General features: G+C 32.6%; 1 protein-coding gene across 1 annotated transcript in view; it reads left to right on the top strand.

Annotated features, from left to right (window-relative positions):
* KCNT2 (potassium sodium-activated channel subfamily T member 2) overlaps positions 1 to 21,732 on the top strand; it is a 359,575-nt gene that overhangs the window by 142,503 nt on the left and 195,340 nt on the right. Inside the window, 1 exon segment of the mRNA XM_049769750.1 lies at positions 2,551 to 2,645. Coding sequence (XP_049625707.1) covers positions 2,551 to 2,645 — 95 coding nt within the window.

Genomic DNA, 21,732 nt, shown 5'->3' with positions numbered 1-21,732 from the left:
GTCCATATTGCTGGAATAATATCTTTGTGAAGACTAATGAATTAATAAAACAGAATTAATAAATGAATTAAACAAATTAAATTAATAAATTAATAAAACAAAATGATTTAGATTTCTAAATATCACTAAACCAATGATGACTTTTATATTCATTGGTCAAATATAAAGTCTATTTTCATTTTATCATTAAAATAATATTTCCTTGGGGCCAGAGCAATGGTGCAGTGGTAGGGCATTTGCCTTGCATGCAGCTGAATAGGATAGACTGCAGTTCGATCTCTTGGCCTCTAGCACTTAATATGGTCTGCTAACTAATATCTTGAGTACATAAGCCTTGAGCAATTCCCAGATATGACCCACTCCCCATATAAATAAAATAAATATATAAAAATTCATTTTGAATTTATTTAAAAGAAAGAGGAACATACTTATACTTTCAATATTTTCAAAGTATTAGTGAGTCTAAAAATCATAACTTCCCGGAGAGGGCGATAGCACAGTGCTTGCCTTGCATGTGGCTGACCTAGGGTGGACCTGGGTTTGATCTCCAGAGTCCAATGTGGTCCTCCAAGCCAGGAATGATTTCTGAGCATTTAATCAGGAGTAACCCTTGAGGGTCACCACATGTGGCCCAAAAATTTCAAAAAAAATTCTTTCCTTGAAGGGACAGTGTTTGGCATAGTGGGTTGCAGGGTTTAAAGGATTTAGAAAGCAATCTTGACCATTGTTCTTAACTGTAGGTTGTCTCTTGTATCATATATATGAATCTCTAATATTTTGTAATGAAAAATCCCTGGTTTAAGATCATCCTTTTTATATTTAAGTGGATTGGTTGAGAGCAGGATAGTGGGGAGAAAGGGAATTGGAAAAGATACAGAAAGTCACCACAGTTGGGTCCGTTAATACAGCTGTTATGATACTTGCCTTTCATGCAACCAACCTGGGTTTAATCCCTGGCACACTATTTAACCCAAAGAGACTGCCAGATATGAGACAACATTATTACTTTTAGTATACTGATAAAATTGTTCTAGGTTCCAAATTTGTTTTAGCTTTAGATGATATATAAACAAAAATCATGGCAAATGCTTGACCAACATGAATATTTTTCCAAGAGTTGAATATGTTCAATACTCAGTATAACTTTTAAAAATTAACCAAATGAAATTTATCATCTAGAACTCCAATATTTTTGTGCTTATTTTTATAAACAGTATAATTTCATTAAATAAAATAATAAAGTTTCATTATTAAAACTACTTGATCCAAAATGGCTAAATTTTGCCTAATAAAAGCATGCTAAGGGGCCGGAGCAGTGGGACAAGCAGTAAGGTGTCTGCCTTGTGCGTGCTAGCGTAGGATGCATGGCGGTTCAATCCCCGGGCATTCCATATGGTCCCCAAACCCAGGACCGATATCTGAGTGCATAGCTAGCAGTAGCCCCTGACCGTCATCGGGTGTGGCTCCCCCCAAAATCACGTTTAAATTATCTGGTATCTATATAAATGACAGACTTATAGAAATGATTTAATGCTTAGGACTTTACTTACTATAACTATTATATGACAAAAATCAACAGTATAAAATTGAATCTAAATTATGCATTATTTGTGATCTAAATCCAGTGATCTAAATCTATGTTTAGATTTGTATATTTTCTAATGTTTTACTTTATTGATTCCTGTTCATTTCAAATTTTATTTAAAGCTTTAAGTTTCAACAGTAGAGCATGAGCTAAATAAGTTATCTTATTAACACTGAATCTCAATAAACCATTTATTTTTCTTCCTCTACATATAACCTTACCTACAACAAACTTTAAAAGTAAACTGATTAAAATTTCACCTGTCATTTCTTTATTTTTTATGACAAGTGTTTAGGGAGCAAAAATGTAACTGCTTAGTCACCAGTGAAAGAAGGACAAATAAATATAGAAATAATAGAAAAAAGGATTGTACATTAATATTGCAAGACACTAATTTTTCTCTAATTATTTTCATGGTTAGGAATTTATTCCAATAACTATAGCACGAATTAGCAGAGTTTAGCAAAGTAGGTCATCTAGGTTTTATGAGGTTTGAGATAGTTGGTACATTCCAGTATCTATGCAAATACACATATCACACTCCCCATCCTTTGGTCATCTGAAATTCTATTCGTGATTTTACTTAAATGTTTAGAAACATTCATTTACTTGGAAATTAGAATGAGACACTTAGAATTTAAACTATATTACAATATTGCTTACCAGAAATTTACAACAAATTGCATCAGAATTATGTTTTGAATGATCATTATCTGGGTTTTAATTGCTGGTTGTAAAGGTAAAAAGGATATAGAGAATCAACATTTTTTTATGTCAATGAGACTGAAGTTTTGACACTTGGCTCTGTCAAAATATAAAAACATAAGATTACATCTATCTTATTTATACATAGTAGATATACAGGGATTAGTTGATATTTATACATAGTAAGCTATGCAATGAATTTATTATGTATATTTAGTTCTCTCCAAAAATTTAAATATATGTTTATTGTATTATTTTAGAATGATCTACATAGAGCCATTCAGCGTACACAGTCTGCAATGTTTAACCAAGTTTTGATTTTGATATCAACGTTACTATGCCTTATCTTCACCTGGTAAGATTTTTTTTACAGCACTTTTACTATGTTTAATTTATTCATAGTTCCTAAGAGAAGCAGTATAATGAACTTCTTAAATTAATAGCTCACTAAAATAAATGAATCAATAAAAATTTGACTAGAATATAATGGATCACCCAGAGACATACAAGTGAAATCCTTCCTTCAGGCTTAACAAAAAAATAAAAAAAGAATTTACCGCTGAAAGCACACACATTGTTTGGTTTGGATATTTATTGCTTCCCTGACATTTTCCCAAATGCTGTAAACAAACAAATGACAAAATTGGTACTGCATGCCACAGTTGTCAAACAAGAAGTTTCCTTCAAGGCCCTGACACTGAGGTGACCTTATCTATTACAATCTTCAAATCAGAGACACCTTCCAGAAAGCTGTCATTTCTTCACCACCTCTCTGCTTTCTCCTTTCCTGTGCAGTCAGGCAGAAAGCAAGGGCAGCTCTCCTGACAGAGCAAGGCATTATCAGGCACTTTGCTTTATCACAGAAAATGCTTAGTTCCTCTTTCAAAAGGTTCCTTTTGACACTTACAAAGCAATCCAGTATGAAATGATACACTGTGCAGATTTTTGTAGATATTTAATTTGAGAAAAAGAGGCAAAAATACTAAACTCTGGTAGAATAGAAGATGCTTTATTTTTTGCTTAAGTCTGAAATAGTATGCATATTTGTGCTTTGACCTGGATTCGATATATTGTGAAAGAGAAAAGCTAATTAGGAAGTAATAAAATAAGAAAACTGCACCCATATATTAGCACCAGAGTGTGGTATAAATACAGCTATAGTTATAAGTATATATAAATATAGATTTGGATACAGAAGGTTGACTTTGCTTGAGTAGTATGACTAGTATTTCTAATAAGTGCATTCAGATAGTCTTAATATATACTTTTATATTTTAAAAAAGAACATACATTTAGAGATTTAATGTATTTAATTATGTATTTTTACAATTGAATTCATGATATTTTATCATTTGAATTGATTCACTTTCCATGTAGGTTTTATTGTCCATCTTGTAAAATGCCTGGTGATAAAGTAAAAAAAAAATGTTAACGTTATTTAAAGTCACTGAGAAGTCTTCATTTTAAATTATGACCTTGAATACTTAGAATTTTCTTCATTATATGATGGGAAAGTCTTTAAATTCCCTATATGAATTTTATATGGTTATATTTCAATTGCTGGAAATATTAAGCAAAATTAATAATTTCTGAATATTATGGAGAGCATTGAGTTAATTTTTGTAAAGAAGCTAAATATGGTCTATTTTTAGAAGACTTATAAGATAACATTTAATATCAAGATTATATTTAGTAGCTTATAAGATAACATTTAATAGTAGTTTATAGGATTAGTAAGCATTTATTTTATAGGCATACTCAAAATGCATCGTTTGAAGTAGGCTGTCCTTTTGCTACTACTTTCTGTCTCTGGACTTATTTCTTGGGTAGCTTAAATTTTGTTTTCAAAAGGAACAACTGGATACATTTCAGTACTCCTTATGCCAAAGGATGTGATAGAGCTAGAGAAAGATTTCTTATTCTTCAAAATGTATTTTCCTTTATTCAATATCTTCATTATTTTAATAATTAGCTTGACTATCTTAATTATTGTCTTTCTTACTTTTGTTATATTTCAATATAACATAAATATAATTCTCTAGAGACAATTGTATGGCACTTTTGACAGGAGTTAGGTGACATTGCAATTGCTACCAACATGTCTATTGAATTGATCTCTTAGCATGCAATTACTGCAATAGTAATATTTAGTTGTACAAGAGTAATATTTAGCTGTATAAAAGGTTACCATTTTAATCGTCTGTATACTAATAAATGTACATTAGTGTTTCAAAGTTAAATTAAGAATAGACAAAATGAGCTCTGATCTTTGTAGTTTGTTTAGTGCTAAATCATAAATCTAGAATGACCACCATAAATTTTTATCATGGTAAAAGGTAGATTAAGTTTTAGTCTAATTCACTACTAAAATGTCATTTGTATAGTGAGTCAGGGATTATGCATGCCTAGTAAACTCCCAATCTGGGTTTGATCCTTGGTGCCAAACTGTCTCTCTCACAAGCATTGGTTGTAGCCCTGGTTTTAGTTGTGACTGGATCCCTGGATACTGCTGTTGTGACTTAAGTAATTCCCAGCATCACAGAACCTAAACAGCACAGCATCCTTGAGTCCTCACTTTGACTCACTCATTCAGGCCCCCCAGAGCTCCTGGGAACCTCCTTGGCTTCCACTTCACACCATTTTTCTTAGACAATGTTATATTAGTTATAATATAAAAAGTATTTACAACAAGCTATATACAAAGAATACCTGTTACACTAGCAGTCTAGGGGGCAAAGGAGATAGGTATGTGCTGGAAACAGGGGTGGTGTGAGGACAACACTGGCTGTGGGAATGTCCCTAATTCACCGTCACTATGTACATTAAATATAACTGTGAAAGAGTCACAATAAAATCATTAAAATGAACTTTTTCAAGAATTATTTTCTATTCTGTAAAATATAAGCGTATGCAAAGGTATAATTATGTTATAAAGAGAGATGTCTAGGCCTATTAAATTTGTGCTATATAGTAAGAAAGTAAGGGGCACACACACGTATTTTTTTTTGCCATTTTCAAAACACATTTTCTATGTCCTAGTTTAAGATGCCTGCTATAGAGTTGCAACACTAGCCTCAAAGAAGCAAGATAAGACACAAAGCAAAATTTGCTTGAATAATTTCAAATGGAATTTGATCATGAATTTCCACATATCTGCATATGGGCTCTGTAGAAATGTTGGTTAACTGGTCATTAATAAGCATGTGCAGATATGGTACTTCATGGAAAAGGGAACTCTGGATATTGGGGGATAATAAGTACAATGATAATTTACTTGTACTGAGAAGTAAAAGTACATTTTAAAACTTAGCTGATGCCTTCTAAAATGTTTTTTAGTGAGTCGTTGATTTATAATATGTCTGGCAAAGGGCAAGACACTTAGTGTGATCTCTTCAAAATATTACTTTATTGATACTTCAAATTCTTATTTATATAATAAAATGTCTAGTTTTTTATAAAATATCTAGTTATAGTAACCTACCAACTATATGTAAATGTGCGTGCATATATTAATACATGCGTATAGATATACATACACTCTATACAGTTACATGTATATAGGTGTTATAAATTATGGCAAGATCAGTCTCAATTAATTGCTGTTATGTCATATCTTAGAGCAGTAAGTATTAATTTTTCTCCAAATTAAATTTTAATATGCACATTATAATTTAAGATCCTAATGATTCAGGAACTAATATTTGCTGAATTGCCTTTGTTATTCATGAATTTTGCAATCTTAAAATGATCTGTTTTGGGAAACTGCTATATCGTTTTAAAATGTATCTTCTCTTCATCATTATTAACATTACAAAGAGCTATCATTAAGCATCTGTCTTCAAAGACACATGCTCACTGCCAAACTGAAATAAATATTAAGCTGCTGACCCACGCTCTGTAGAGAATGTGCTCAGAATTGTTTTTCCTGTCATTGTAACGGAATTGGACCAATCTTTCAACACATTGGCTGTGTACCCCTCCTGATCAATAAAGCAGACTTCCAGGACAGCTGGGAATTGTGATTCAGCCTGTGTCTCTGTAACAAAGCAGAGTGAATGGGAACATCCGGGAATTAAGTATATGACTTTAAGTTAATTATTAACATAATCTAACCAATAGTAAGTACTTTAATTTATAATGCATTTGGTGCTTCTAATTTTACACTAGTAGACTTAGTTCACACATACTTAGTTTTAAACTTTTCATTTAACTTGATTGAATTTATATATATGCATATTTATTATCTGGATGTTTGATTTGTTTGGTTTGGTACCAGTTTTTCAGTCTATATGATAACTGAAGATTAGAAAGGCCAGAAAGATAATAGAGAGGGTATGGCACATTTTTTTAATGTTGCTGATCCAGATTCGCTGTTCTGTCATCTAATGTGGTCTTTTGAACACTGCCAGGAATGATCCTTGAACAAAGAGCCAAGAGTAAGCCCTAGCACCTCCAGTATGCCCCAAAAGAAAAGAAAAAAACAAAACAAAACAAAACCCCAAAGAAACTAAAAAAAGAACCAAAGTAATAGAGATAAAAACAGTAGCAGCTTTATTTGAAGAAATGACAACGAATAGTCTCTAGGCTCGAATTAGATTAGCACAAGTTGAAAAACAATTTGTTCTCATTACATTTTACATTAACTGGGTAGTCAGATTTTACATAGTGAAGTACATTCAGTTGAGAAAGAGAAATACTTATTTAAACAATAAATAATACTATTACACAAAAAATGGAGACATGTTGAACTAAAATTTGCTACCAAAATAGCTGTTTTGAAACGCAACAAAAGTGCACAGCTATTTTAAAACATGCAAATACTAACCTCAATCATTTTTTATTAATAATTTTTATTTTGACCAAAATGGATTACAAATTTTTCGCAGTAGTATTTTAGGTACATAGTGACATTGAATCAGGGGCATTCCCACCACCAATGTTGTCCTCCCTCCACCCGTTCCAAGAATGCATCCCATTATAGCCCCTCCTTTGCCCCCCATGGGATGCTAGTATAAGTGATCCCTTCTGAGTCTAGCTTGTTGTAGATTGGGTATCAATTCTATTTTAGTTGGCTTTGTATTTGGTGTTTAAGTTAATTTTTTTTTGTTTTTGTTTTTGTTTTTTTTGTTTTTGGGCCACACCGGCATTGCTCAGGGGTGACTCCTGGCTCTCTGCTCAGAAATAGCTCCTGGCAGGCACAGGGGACCATATGGGACACCGGGATTCGAACCAACCACATTAGGTTCTAGATTGGCTGCTTGCAAGGCAAACACCGCTGTGCTATCTCTCCGGGCCCTTAAGTTAAATTTTTATTTCTACTCAATGTTTATACGACTGTTTGGTCTTTGTGCCCTCCATTATTTCCCCCTCAATTTATGAGGCAGGACAAGATGGTTCAAGTTATGTGAGTCTATTTGAAGGTAAGGGAAAAAAAAAGAAAAAAGGAGGAGCAAAAATTCAAACAAGCAAAAAATTGGAGGAGTCCTTCTAGAAACTATATAAGTCAGTTTAAGAAAAGAAAGGGAAAAGGAAGGAAAACATAAAAATAATACAAAAAATCAACCCCCCACAAAACAAACAAAAAAACAAAGAGACAAAAAAACCCTGAAAAGTACCATAGCAATAAAGACAACAACCAAACACTAACCACTGTCCCAAAATAAAGGCGAATCAAAGCACAGTGGGAAAAAAAAAAAGGAAAAGAAAAAAAAAAACAAGCAACAACAATTACCAAAAAAATATTAATCTGTGTTATTTTTTTGCATAGGCACCGCAATATTTTTTCTATATTTATGTCATATGAATGTTTTGAATTGGGGCTGGAGTTATAATACAGCAGTAGGGCATTTGCCTTGCATGTGAATGACCCAGGACAGACTGGATTAGATGCCCAGTATCCTATATGGTTCTCCAATTCTGCTAGGAGTGACTTCTAAGCAGTAATCCATGAGCACCACCATGTAAAGGATGTTTTGAACACTTTATATCCATTAAGTAATTTAGTATTTAACAACCTATAGGTCAAATTCTAATAAATCATTCACTTTATTGCTGAAGAAGTTCATGATACAATATTTAAGAATATTACAATATTGGGCCCAGAGAGATAGCACAGCGGCATTTGCCTTGCAAGCAGCTGATCCAGTACCTAAGGTGGTTGGTTCGAATCCCGGTGTCCCATATGGTTCCCCGTGCTTACCAGGAGCTATTTCTGAGCAGGCAGCCAGGAGTCACCCCTGAGCACTGCTGGGTGTGGCCCAAAAACAAAACAAAAAAAAATTACAATATTACAAGGGGGCCAGATAATTAATTTTCAGGTAAATTTAGCAGATGAATCTTGCATGTTCCCAACCTTGGATTGTTTCTTGGAAGCCTATAGGGTCCACTAAACACTCATAAGTGAACCATAAGCAATTATAGATACAGTCTCCAAACAATAACAGGCAGCAACAACTAAAAGAACAACTAATTATGTCTTCTAAAAGAAATAAATATACTATCTACAAATGTTTAAGAATCTTATATATACATTCTCATGTAGATAAATAATTTCTGGAATATTATTCTTACATAACCAAAGAAAATATGTTTAAAATTTAAAATTTGTCAAATTCAAGCCAGCTCTGAATTATGAGGGTTATCTAGAATAATTTTAAGATATATAAAAGCCCAAACATATTATTAAGGATATATTATAAAAATAGTATAAAAATAAAGGGAAATAGTGGTTATTTGAAACTATAGTATATGCAATGGAAATCCATTTAATATGTCACTGGGAAATCTGCAGATATTTTCCAGTATTTTATTAGATGTATCCCTGCAAAGTTCAAAGACATACTCTTATTTTCTGTTACTCAGAAACCTTGGCACAGCTTTCCAATCTGTGGCAGGATGAAGGAGTGAGAAAGCTGAATAGATCCAATGACTTCTAACTTTTTTTGAAAGTTCTGGGAAAGTCTCTGTGACATTAAAGCAGTCAGTACAGTGAGACAAGTATAAATGCGATCAATTGACAATATTAAAATGAAAGCACTGAGAGACTGTCACTACCGAATATGTTTAATTGAAAATATTACTCTATGGCAATTAGGCCAATTCAGAATTAAAACTTAGGGAAAAAAGAATATGATAAGGGATGAGAAGAGATTATTCAGTGTAATTGTGACTCATATTCTCTGCTTCTTAAGAAATTATAATGTCCTAACAAGAATAATTCCTAATGCTTATTTCATATTTACCATCATTACCAAGCATTTTTATATTTTGTTAATTGTATTGATCGTTCAGTTTTGCAGTAGAAACCTTGTATGGCAGATACTGTTTTTCTTTTCAGAAGCAAATTGCTATGAAAAGTATAAACAAACAAAATATAATTTAACTAAAATGTACAACTAGTAAGAAGTAAAGCTCATATGGAAAATTGAATCTAAAGGCCACAGACTTAAACATTTTAGTGTAATTTGCTTGATTTTGAAGGACTTATTAACCTAGTTTATAAAAAATAATTAAAAATCAAATAAAGTTATAATGCTCACATTACAATTGTGAAATTTTAAAAGATGATTTAAAATAGGATTACAGGGGCTGGAGAGGTGACGCTAGAGGTAAGGTGTCTGCCTTGTACGTGCTAGCCAAGGAAGGACCGCAGTTCAATCCCTCGGTGTCCCATATGGTTCCCCCAAGCCTGGGGCAATTTCTGAGCGCTTAGCCAGGAGTAACCCCTGAGCATCAAATGGGTGTGGCCCAAAAACAAAAAAACAAAACAAAACTAAAATAGAATTACAGCTTAAAAATACAATAGGACAACTTTTTAATTTTATTGATATTATATAACTATAGAATATATTAGCAATTATAAAATAGATCATTTTGAAAGTTTATAGTTTTCATTTTTTATTTTTTGCAAAATTAAAAGAACATAAGTAAAATTACCACATACACATGAATTTAAATATTCAATTTATGTTCATTTTATCAACATTTCTATAACTTATTTATTTATAAACATGTACATGAGACAATTTCTTGTGTCAATTTGAATATAGTTTTTATGTTTGATTTATACCAACTTGCTGTGTCGTTTCAAATTTTATAATGTATATCTATTTTTGTGAGTTCTACAAGCATTACTCAGGAGACTGGGCATTACTACTGGCTATGTGGGCTGGAAAGGTTCAGAGATGTGACGGACTGTGGGTTAATGGTTGGACTAGTGGTACTGGGGAACAATACTAGGACCATGGTGCAAGAAAGTGAACCCTTTTTTGCAAGTGGCTAACCAGTTGTGCCAACACCACTTGCTGAAGAGTCTTTTCTTGCTCCATTTAAGATTTCTTGCTCCTTCATCAAAAACTAGGTGATTGTTTGGGAAACATTCTCTGTGTACTCAAGCCTATTCCACTCATCTGAGGGTTCGCCTTTATTCCAATACCATGCTGTTTTGATAACTATTGCTTGTAATACAGTTTAAAATTGGGGAAAGTAATGCCTCCCATAATCCTTTCCCCAAGGATTGCTTTAGCTATTCGAGGGTGTTTATTGTTTCAAATAAATTTTAGAAGTGTTTGATCCACTTCTTTGAAGAATGTCATGGGTATCTTTAGAGGGATCGCATTAAATCTGTATAATGCTTTGCGGAGTATTTTCATTTTAATATGTTAATCCTGCCAATCCATTGATCAGGGTATGTGTTTCCATTTCCCTTGTCCTCTCATTTCAGGGAGCAGGGTTTTATAGTTTTCTTTGTATAGGTCTTTCATGTCTTTAGTCAGGTTGACTCCAAAATATTTGAGTTTGTGTGGCACTAATGTGAATGGGGTTGTTTTCTGAATGTTCATTCCTTTCCTATCATTATTGGTCTATAAAAAGGCCATTAATTTCATGTGTTAATTTTGTAGCCTGCCACATTGCTATTTGAACCTATTGTTTCTAGAAGCTTTTTGGTAGAGCCTTTAGGATTTTCTAAGTAGAGTATCATGTCATCTGCAAACAATGAGAGCTTGACTTCTTCCTTTTCTATCTGGATACTCTTGATATCTTTTTCTTACCTAATTGCTATAGCAAGTACTTCAGATCCCTAGCTAACACCATGTATCAAGGTAAAATCCAAATGTATCATATCTGAAACCATAAGGTATATAAAACAACACGTAGGTAAAACACTCCATGACATTGAGTCTAAAGGCATCTTTAAGGAAGAAACAGCACTCTCCAAACTAGTGAAAGCAGAAATAAACAGATGGGACTATATTAAACTGAGAAGCTTCTGCACCTCAAAGGAAATAGTGCCCAGAATACAAGAGCCACCCACTGAATGGGAGAAACTATTCACCCAATACCCATCAGATAAGGGACTAATATCCAAATATACAAGGCGCTGGCGGAACTTTACAAGAAAAAAATTAACAGTCACTTTGTAAAAGAAGAAAAACAAATGTCCAAAAGTCACTTGAAAAGGTACTCTGCATCACTAATCATCAGGGAGATGCAAGTCAAAACAACTATGAGGTACCATCTCACGCCACTGAGATTGGCGCACATCACAAAGAATGTGAAAAAGCAGTGATGCGGGGGATGTGGAAAGATAGGAACTCTTATACACTGCTGGTGAGAATGCCATTTAGTCCAACTTTTATGGAAAGCTATATGAAGAATCCTCCAAAAACTGGAAATTGATCTCCCATACGATCCAGCTAGGGATATACCCTAGGAACACAAAAATACAATACAAAAATCCCTTCCTCACACCTATATTCATTGCAGCACTATTTACAATAGCTAGACTCTGGAAACAACCAAGATGTCCTTCAACAGATGAATGGCTAAAGAAAATGTGGTACATATACACAATGGAATATTATGCAGCCATCAGGAAAGATGAAGTCATGAAATTTCCCTATACATGGATGTACATGGAATCTAATATGCTGAGTGAAATAAGTCATAGGGCGAGAGATAGATGCAGACTAGTCTCACTCATCTATGGGTTTTAAGAAAAATGAAAGACATTTTTGCAATATTTTTCAGAGACAAAAGGGAGGAGGGCTGGTGACATGCAGCTCACCACAAAAAGTGATGAGTGCTGTTAGAGGAATAACTGCACTGAGAACTCCCCTAACAATGTGAATGAATGAGGGAAGTAGAAATCCTGTTTTGAATACAGGCAGGGGTGGGGTGGAGAGGAGGGAGATTTGGGACATTGGTGATGGGACTGTTGCATTGGTGAAGGGGCTGTTCTTTATATGACTGTAATCCAACTACAATCATATTTGTAATCATGTTGTTTAAATAAAGATGTTAATAAAAATGAAAATGAACTCAGGAATTTCTTAGTGCCAGATATGTGCTCCAGTCCTTTGAGCTATCTTCCCTTCTAAAAAACATGTATTACTCTAAAACAAAAAAAAAAGGAGTAGTGGAAGTTATTGTATGTACAGGAGATAAGATTAAATATTATTTAAGACAATGTGAAACATAATACATTGTATGTGCTTCTTGAAATTAATTTTTCAATCAAGTGATTGCCATGTTTTCTTTATCATTTTTATTGATATAAAATGATGCACTGATACTTTTTATGTAAAGACTGTTAATTGTTCTTTGATGCATGCATTATTCTAATGTCACACCCATAAGTGTGCCCACTTCCCTCCAGGGTACATAATAACAAGTCTTATCACCAAAGCGCAGGACACAATGAGGATAAGAATTGTCATTATGTACCCTGCTCCTAAGGAATCTCTTGAGGAATTAGGATAAATGTTTCTCTTTTCATTTCTTCTGGATTCTCACTCAGTGAAAGGATGTAAAGATGTACTCAGTGTGAGATGTGTCTATGTAAAGCTGTTGTGCAGTCACGTAAGTAATCCATTATGTGGTTTAAGGTACAAGCTGCATCAAGCAGAATATAGGCATGTGATGTGAATGGACACCTACAGACACAGCAGATGTTGCTTATGAAGGCTGCCAGGACCCCAGGTGAAAGAAAAATCAATCTTCTCTTGGGTTTAAAAAGACCCAAGAGGGCCGGAGAGATAGCATGGAGGTAAGGTGTTTGCCTTTCATGCAGGAGGTCATCGGTTCGAATCCCGGCGTCCCATATGGTCCCCAGTGCCTGCCAGGAGCAATTTCTGAGCCTGGAGCCAGGAATAACCCCTGAGCACTGCCGGGTGTGACCCAAAAACCACAAAAAAAAAAAAAAAGACCCAAGAGATATCATCCAGGAGATCAACTTCACCCTTCAAATGAACAAGCAAAATCTGTTGTTTGAAAGTGGGTCTGCAGAGAAGGCAGCCATAATGTAAAAACTTGAAGTTTTTGAAAAATCTAAATTCCCTTTCTTTTTTCTTCTATCTAATCTGTAAATATCAATTTCTAGATTACAGCTTTTCCATAAAATTTTGTCAATAGCTGTCTGGGTGTCTATGTTTTAGGCTTTTCAGTGTTTAAAGATTGTGATATACATAATTTACTCGATTTCTTTTCATGTTTTTGTTAGACTTTCATGAATATACAAACAAAAATTCAGGTTTTCTTTCCATTTTTTGTTTTTATGTCCAGCATCTTTTATAGAAAATGTTAGGTCTGAAAAATGTTTGCAATTGATAGAACATTCTAGAATAATAGTCCTATCAGTTGAAGATAAGTATATTCTAAGCTGAGCATGTTCAAGACATATATTTTAATAATGTTCCTTTAAATATCTCTCACAGTTAACTTTGGTGTGACATCACTGAAGGAACCTTTATAATCATAAGCTTCTATGCCAGAGTGTAATTTTAAGAGAACACTTGCTTCTGCCAGAGAAATAACTAGGCACTAAAATTTTACTGCATTTAAATTAAAAAGTCATACTACTTGAAATAATTTTATGAATCACATACACATACCACATATATAAGAACTTTCAGACAATCTTGGTTATAATTTTATCTCCATGTACTTAATTTATGCCTTGAATAATTTTCAGAATTTAATTTTAGAATTTATAAAAGGAGAACAATGATAATAAAATTATTGAATGGATCACTTCCTGTTTTGAGCTCAGAAACAATTTCAGTAACTACTAGAGAGAATACACATGCTATCAAGCATCCCCACCCCCATTTTGTTTTATTTTTGGGTCACACCCGGCCATCGTTCCAGCCCCTCTTCCCATCATTTTTTTTACTGTGTATTGCAGTTTGTTGTGTTGTCATCAGCTTCTGTATTTTCACTTTAGCTTCTTTTATTGAAAAAAATCCCTGAAAATTATGCTCATCATCTATTATTTTGAAGTAAAGAAAACATACACATGTATGTCAGGTTAGAAAAAAGTATGTCACTTTTGAGAAGTGGTAAATAGCAATTTATGTTGTTGCATACTCATAGTTTATGTTACAAATTGTTTTGCATAGCTAAAAGAATAATGCCAGGAAAATTAAATCTATCTTTAAAAAATATGAATAAAAAATCTTTTAAAAATATGAACTTCTTTAGCCTCTGGGCATAGAAATGAGATTAACAAGGTTGGGAGTAAGGCTTTGGAATGAGTTGATTAGAGGATTAAATGGGCAGTGATGTGGAGAGGAATATTGACACTTGTTGGTGGTCATAGTTTGATAAAAAAATATAATGCTCACACATTTTTACATGTATACTCTTGTAAACCAGTATTACTTCAATAAAATAGGTGAATAATGTATTATTGCTTCAAATCAGAATTTTTTTAAAAAAAATGTTAAATATCAATACAAACACCTAAAATTCAACTTTGTTAAATACAAAGTTACATGAGAACATTGGGTTTCAGGAAGATACTTTACAGGAAATGAAAATGATTATTTGGAAAAATTTAATTGATATTTATTCAATAAATACCAAAGTGCAAGTTACAGGGTGATTGGAATGCTAATGTCTGAATTACAAGCATGAAATCAAAGTGTTAGATGCTCTCAGCACAGAATGACATTACTAATTAAATTTTTCAAGTAACTGTGTACAGCAATGGGATTCAGAGGGAGTTCATAGATATTTAAGATTATTTATTTCTTCAATGTGAATTTTTTATTCTCTGAAACATTTTGTTCTACAAATCAGCATTTACCAGGTGGTGAAAGTTTAGTCTCAATATTTCTTTCATTCAAATTAATGTTTTTCTTATAAACCTTGCCAAAGCTTACAAAAACTTGAATAGCTAAATATGTAGTTAACATTTTAAAAGGATCAAAAATTAAAAGCACAGAGAAATTATTGATTAAAATGATGAAGAAATGGTTTTGTTAGCATACATAGAATCAGTTTAAATAAGAAAGTCAGTTATGATTTTTCAGGTTTTTTGTTTGGAGAGAAAAATGAATGTTTATATTTTAAATCATAAGTAAATGTTGATATTTTAGAAATGTTTTGGAATTGAGTAAGACTGAAATGATAATACTTAGCAATATTTTATAAAGAAACAACAAGCTTCACATCAAATCTTAACTGGAGTCCAACATTCTGTAGGATGTTATCTTTAAACTTAAAAAAATAGGGTGCTGAAAAGATATCACAATGGTAGGGTGTTTTCCTTGCACGCAAAAGATTCAGGACAGACAGTGGTTCAAATTCCGGCATCACATATGATCTCCCAAGCCTAACAGGGGCCATTTCTGAGCAAAGATCCAGGAGTGATCCCTGATCAGCACCAGGTGAGACCCAAAAAATAAAACAAAACAAATAAAAAACGACATTAAATATATACATATATTTAAAAATGTCTTTATTTAAGAACTGTGACTAAAAACATATTTGTAGTTGGATTTTAGTTATAAAAAAGAACAGCACAGTGCAACATTCATGCTGGCCCCATAAAATAGATATTTAAGTTAACATTTACTCTGTAAATTTAACATTTAAACTTTTTAAAAACTTACTATAAAGAGAGTATTTTAAAATCTTCATCTGCCCTCAATTGTTTTTCTATACAATTCACATCCACTGACTTTGGTAATCTTTTAGTATGTCATTATGAATTTCTTCAGTTTCTATGTTAATGACAATTATTGTCACCCCAAAGTAATTAAAAAGTTGCCTTTTTCTATAACTTTAAGAAGTTTATGGTCTTAAAATGATGGTAAAGTTATAAATTAGAATTATGAAATCCAGCATTGTATTCAGCATTTCTCATGAATTATTTTAATAACCAAATGTTCTATTACTTATTAAACATGAAAAAAAATTTAACTATATAGCTCTTATGAGAAGTGTTCATACTTTAAGAAAAAAGTCAAGCAGAGAGGATGCATTTGAGGTTTGTCTTTGGGAAAACTAAATAAGAGTGATATGTACAGGTCCAAGACAATCTGGAAAAGAACATGAAGCTTAAGAAATAGTCCATAAATTAACATCTAAGTGGAGATGCTGCATTCTTTAATATTTGGTTGTAATAGGCCAGAACTCGAAGTGGGATTGGGACTAGGCTCATATATTGTTAATTGAAAAAAATATGGCTGATTTTTAAAGGCAGGCAGTGTATTAGAAGGATGTCCCAGGAATAAACAATGTGTAATTTCAGAATAAAAATAAAGCTAAAAAAATATTAATGAAGCCACATAAGAACAATGGCACAATTCATTAGGAGACTAAATCTCTGTTTCACCTTTGTTTAGAATAGGTGGTAGACATGTAAAATAAAACCTAGTGTAAGTGCAAGGATTTGCTAAGAATATAACTGTATTTGAAGACTTTAATAAGGAATCATGTTACTAAAACATATCTAAGAATACTTTCTTTATGTTCTACTTCTCCCTCCATAGCACTTTCTATACCATCCTACCCAGATGGTTGTCTATTTTAAACAAGTCAATGTGAAAGTTTTTATAGTACTTTTTCTTTATAATGAATTATTTAGTTTTTTGGTTTTGGGGCCACACCCGGTGACACTTAGGGGTTACCCCTGACTATGCCCTCAGAATTTGCTTCTGGCTTGGAGGGCCATATGGGATGCCGGGGTATTTAACCACGGTCTGTCCTAGGTTAGTGCAGGCAAGGCAGACGCTCCACTTGCACCACCGCTCCAGCCCCACATAATAAATGATTTTAATCATGCTATCAAATCTATATTAAATTCATGTATCCTAAAACTCCACAAATGATATTGTTCTTTTCAGAAATTCCTTTTTTTTATAGTTTCGCAAACCATTATTATTGCCACAAAAGAAAATTCTCTAAATCATTCCATTTTATTATAATTTACCCCCTTTCTTGCCCCTATTTTTTACAAATGCATTTTAAACTGTTTTGATTCAATGGCTTAAATTTCATATTATCATTGTCTCCTTCAACACATTCATTGCTTAAATTAATGCTATATCTTACCCTAGGGTTATATTAACTTTCACCAACATTTTGTTATGCAAATATATAGAAAAATTTTATTATACTTAATAAGCTAGGTTCATTTACTTATTTAATATCTTCTTTATAGTTCTTGTTAACCCATAGGACTATATTTGCTATAAATTTTTGTTATAGCTTTACATGTGTTTTTGGTTTTTATTTTTAGATTCTTGGTTTGCTAGCAAACTGATTTTAGGATGTTCTAAATATCTCATTTGAATTTCATATGAGCCTGTTTCCTCTAGTGAGCTGACTGTGAAGGTGAAAAACTTCTTTCAATCCCCTGCTTTATAATTATCTTTTATATTGACAATTTAAGCACACTGTCTTCTTTCCTTCAAGCCAGATATCGCCCAAGTGCTTTAACTTTTTACCCTAGGATTTTCTGATTCATTTGTTTGCCTTTTGCTAAACCTTTTCTGTTCCCTAATTATAAATTCAAATAATCCCAGTGCTGAATAGCCACAAAGATTAAGTTAATGTATGTGATGACATTTTGTATATTACAAAGTACTATAAAACCAAGTATATTTCTTTTGCTGTTGTAGTGATTTGGAGGGGGCTTATTTCTAGCTTAGAAAAGATAAAATTCATCTGTTTGAACTTTATTTCTCACAGAACATATGCATATACAAGATTTTAGGGAGATTGGCAGTTAAAACAAATCTATTGGATTGAAAGATATCTTGGTTGTATAATGTAATTGCCATGTTAATTTAGTAAATTTGTAGCATTCTGAGTTTTATTTTGCTCATGTATAAAGTGGCAATAGAAAAAATATAATCTCAGAAAATGGTTTGGAGCAGCTTTTAAAAAGTATATAAATCTAGGTCATTATAAAAGAAATAAATGAAGTAATTAAATAGATATAAAATTAAAACTGCATATTAAATCTTAAGGAAGTGCTTATTCTGATTTGGGCTCTCTATGTTTTCCTTACCTTATATCTCCACTTACCTAGCTTAATTTTGTCAGCTCAGACAATACATTTATAATAAAAATTTTGTTGAAATTCAATCAAACATCCTTATCATTCTATTACAAATTTTATAATATTTTAGTTAGACTAATGTTATCAGGCATTTTTTGCCGTTATCAAGAAACTAGTGATTTTTTTACTTATCTAGAATAACCATGAAATAAATGGTATTTGTCTGAATAATTAATTGAAAATATGAAATGTTTAAAAATGATTGTGATTCACATATTCTAAAGGATGAACAATAATGATTCTTTACAGATTTATTTTCTCCTATACTAGCAGCACAAATCTTATATCAAAAAATTGTAGATGTTTACATTTCAGATAGGTCATAGTAAAAAACATTGATACATAAAAGAACCTTTGTCTCTTTATATTTCATAAGTAACTACAAATTTTTCACTTAAGAAAGCCAGTTTACATCAAATGAATAGAAAGGGAAGATATGTTTAATTAAGTAAGCTAAAAGAATAAATGCAGGATAGTATTCCTTATATGTGCTATTTAGAATAACTGTGTGAAGGAATACACTGGTTTAAATGTATTGTGAAGAACACTCTTGGCAAAAAAAAAATTAGTGGAAGAGGAAAAAGAGAAATATAAAATAATGGACATAGGGACCAAGAGAACACTTAGGTGCATTGGTGGTGTTAAGGGCAGAACTAAATATCCAAATCATGAAATCAACAACACTGAAATCTTGAGTCCCAAAAACTTTAACAGCCACAGTTACGATGGTGTCTGTTATGCTGGCAGGCTGCAGTGAGTTGAGGTGGTATTGGAAAGATTATAGGAATACTGGATAGGGAGGTTGAACATTGGTGGTGGGATTGGTGCTGAAAACCCAACTGTGAATACTTTGTTTTTTTTTTTTTTTTTTTTTTTTTGTGTGTGTGTGTGTTTTTGTGTTTTTTTTTTGTGTGTGTGTGAATACTTTGTAACTCACAATTTTTTAAATTAAAAAAATAATTAAAATCAACAATAAAACAACAAAACAGTTTATTCTAGATCTGGCTCCTCTTTTGTGAGACATTCATCCTAGCTAATGATAGATAATTTGCAACTTTTTCTCTGCCTTGTCAATTTGAGTTCCTTTTGCTACAGAGAAGGATTTAGAATACAGTGCCCAAATAAAGTTCTTCAAGATAACTGATTTATTTTCTTTCTTTTCTGTTTTAAAAGAAAACATCCATAATTTGAAAGTTTTTGTAAGAAGATTCACATTATTTGACTGAATGAAGTTGAGAGGCTAGGAAAAAAAGAAACAGAAAAGAAAGCAATTTTACAGAACCTGATATTTAGTTCAGTGGTAGAATACTTACCTTACATGTGTGGGCCTCCCCACATAATTAAATATACTATAACACACACACACACACACACACACATACTCACAAACACACACACATAACCCTTTATTGTTGCTGTCTTTTATGAGTAGTTTGATCTCTTCATCTAATTTTAACTCTTCCTCTCTTCTTTTTTGTTTCTTATTTTTTCCTTTTTTTTAATGAGAGGAGAGAGAGAGAGAAAGAGAGACAGAGAGAGAGACAGAGAGACAGAGAGACATCTCTGAGCAGGGAAGGAGAGAATCTAATTTTAATTCTTACTCTCTTAAACTTTTCCTTCAGAGATAAAAAAATTGCACCATATCTGCTTTTTTTCAACCAGTTTGTTATGCTTCTCTGTTCACCTAGAACTTTCCCAGAAGTGTTATCAAAACAGGATATTGGTTCATAGTCACTAAGAATGAGGATAAATACTAATTAGGATAATGTTTGTTAAATTAGGTTTTTAGCTGAATGGGTCTCTTGATGAATATAGGAAATAGCTTTCTTATATATTGCATTCTAAAAGTGCTAGATTTTTAGTAATACAAAATAAAAATTATTGGAAGGTGATATATTAATTTCAATACTCTAATCAGTGCATTAATAATCTGATATAGAAAGACTCTTATAATTATATAAATTGAAGGTATAGGAAAAAATGCTCTTGGGGTCATTGTAAATGCATATTAAGTTTTTGAGTCAGGAAAGAACTTGAGTTTTGAATGTGTCACTGACCTCCTGAAACTGCTCTTTGAACAGTATCATTGATCTGAAAACAGTTGTAATTTCCAATGAAAGAGGATTATTTACTGAGGATATAATTCTACAAAGATTCTCCAATAGTTGTCATCAGCATACAAGTAGTTAAATTCCCTATAATAGATAGATTTTTATAATGATCAATTAGACTAGTGCTAGAATACAATGGTAGAGTGCTTGCCTTGCATGTGGCTGACCAGGATTTGATCCCTTGCGTCCTCTATTGTCCCTGAGCATGGTCACATATCATTTTTAAATGCAGAGCCAGAAGTAAGCCCTGATTACATTCAGGAATGACCCCCAAACAAAAAGGTTCCAACTATATATCTCTCAGAGCATTAAAATATATGGATATATTTAGATATTACAAAATCCTAATTTATTAGTATGCTATATGAAAATAATAGTTCATTTAAATATCTTTTTAAAAATTTTTTGAATAAATTTTAATAGATTACATATAATGAAGGTAAATGTGCTATGATGACAATTTTAGCTCTGATGAGATAAAAGTTGTATCATTCCTTATTTGTATTCCATTTAAAACTGGGTTCAAGAAAGGGAGAAATAGCTGAAGAGATATAATTTGAGCAGAGTAACACTGGCTATAATCCCCAGCACTGCAGGTTTTCCTATATATTGAGCACTGTTGAGTGTAACCCCCAAAGTAAAAGAAAAATTGATTCAAGAAAATGATCTCATAGACTAAAAGTTTTATTATGAGAGTAATTGTTGCTGCTTACAATATAAAGTAGCATTTTGAGCACTATTAACATTTTTTTTGTTTGTTTTAAAGGCTAGTTAACTTTTCTTGTTTTGTTTTTGGGCCACACCTGGTGATGTTCAGGGTTTACTTCTGGCTATGCACTCAAAAATCACTCCTGGCTTGGGTGACCTATGGAGCGCCAAGAGATTGAACAGTGGTCTGTCCTAGACTAGCCTGGGCAAGGCAGACGCCATACCACTTGTGCCACTGCTCAGGCCCCAAGACTAGTTAACTTTATATAAAT

The sequence above is a fragment of the Suncus etruscus genome, chromosome 3 (assembly GCF_024139225.1).
Source record: "Suncus etruscus isolate mSunEtr1 chromosome 3, mSunEtr1.pri.cur, whole genome shotgun sequence".
In the NCBI taxonomy this organism is placed as follows: domain Eukaryota; kingdom Metazoa; phylum Chordata; class Mammalia; order Eulipotyphla; family Soricidae; genus Suncus; species Suncus etruscus.
Note: the sequence above shows the minus strand (reverse complement) of the source record. Positions and strands in the feature narration are given on the sequence as shown.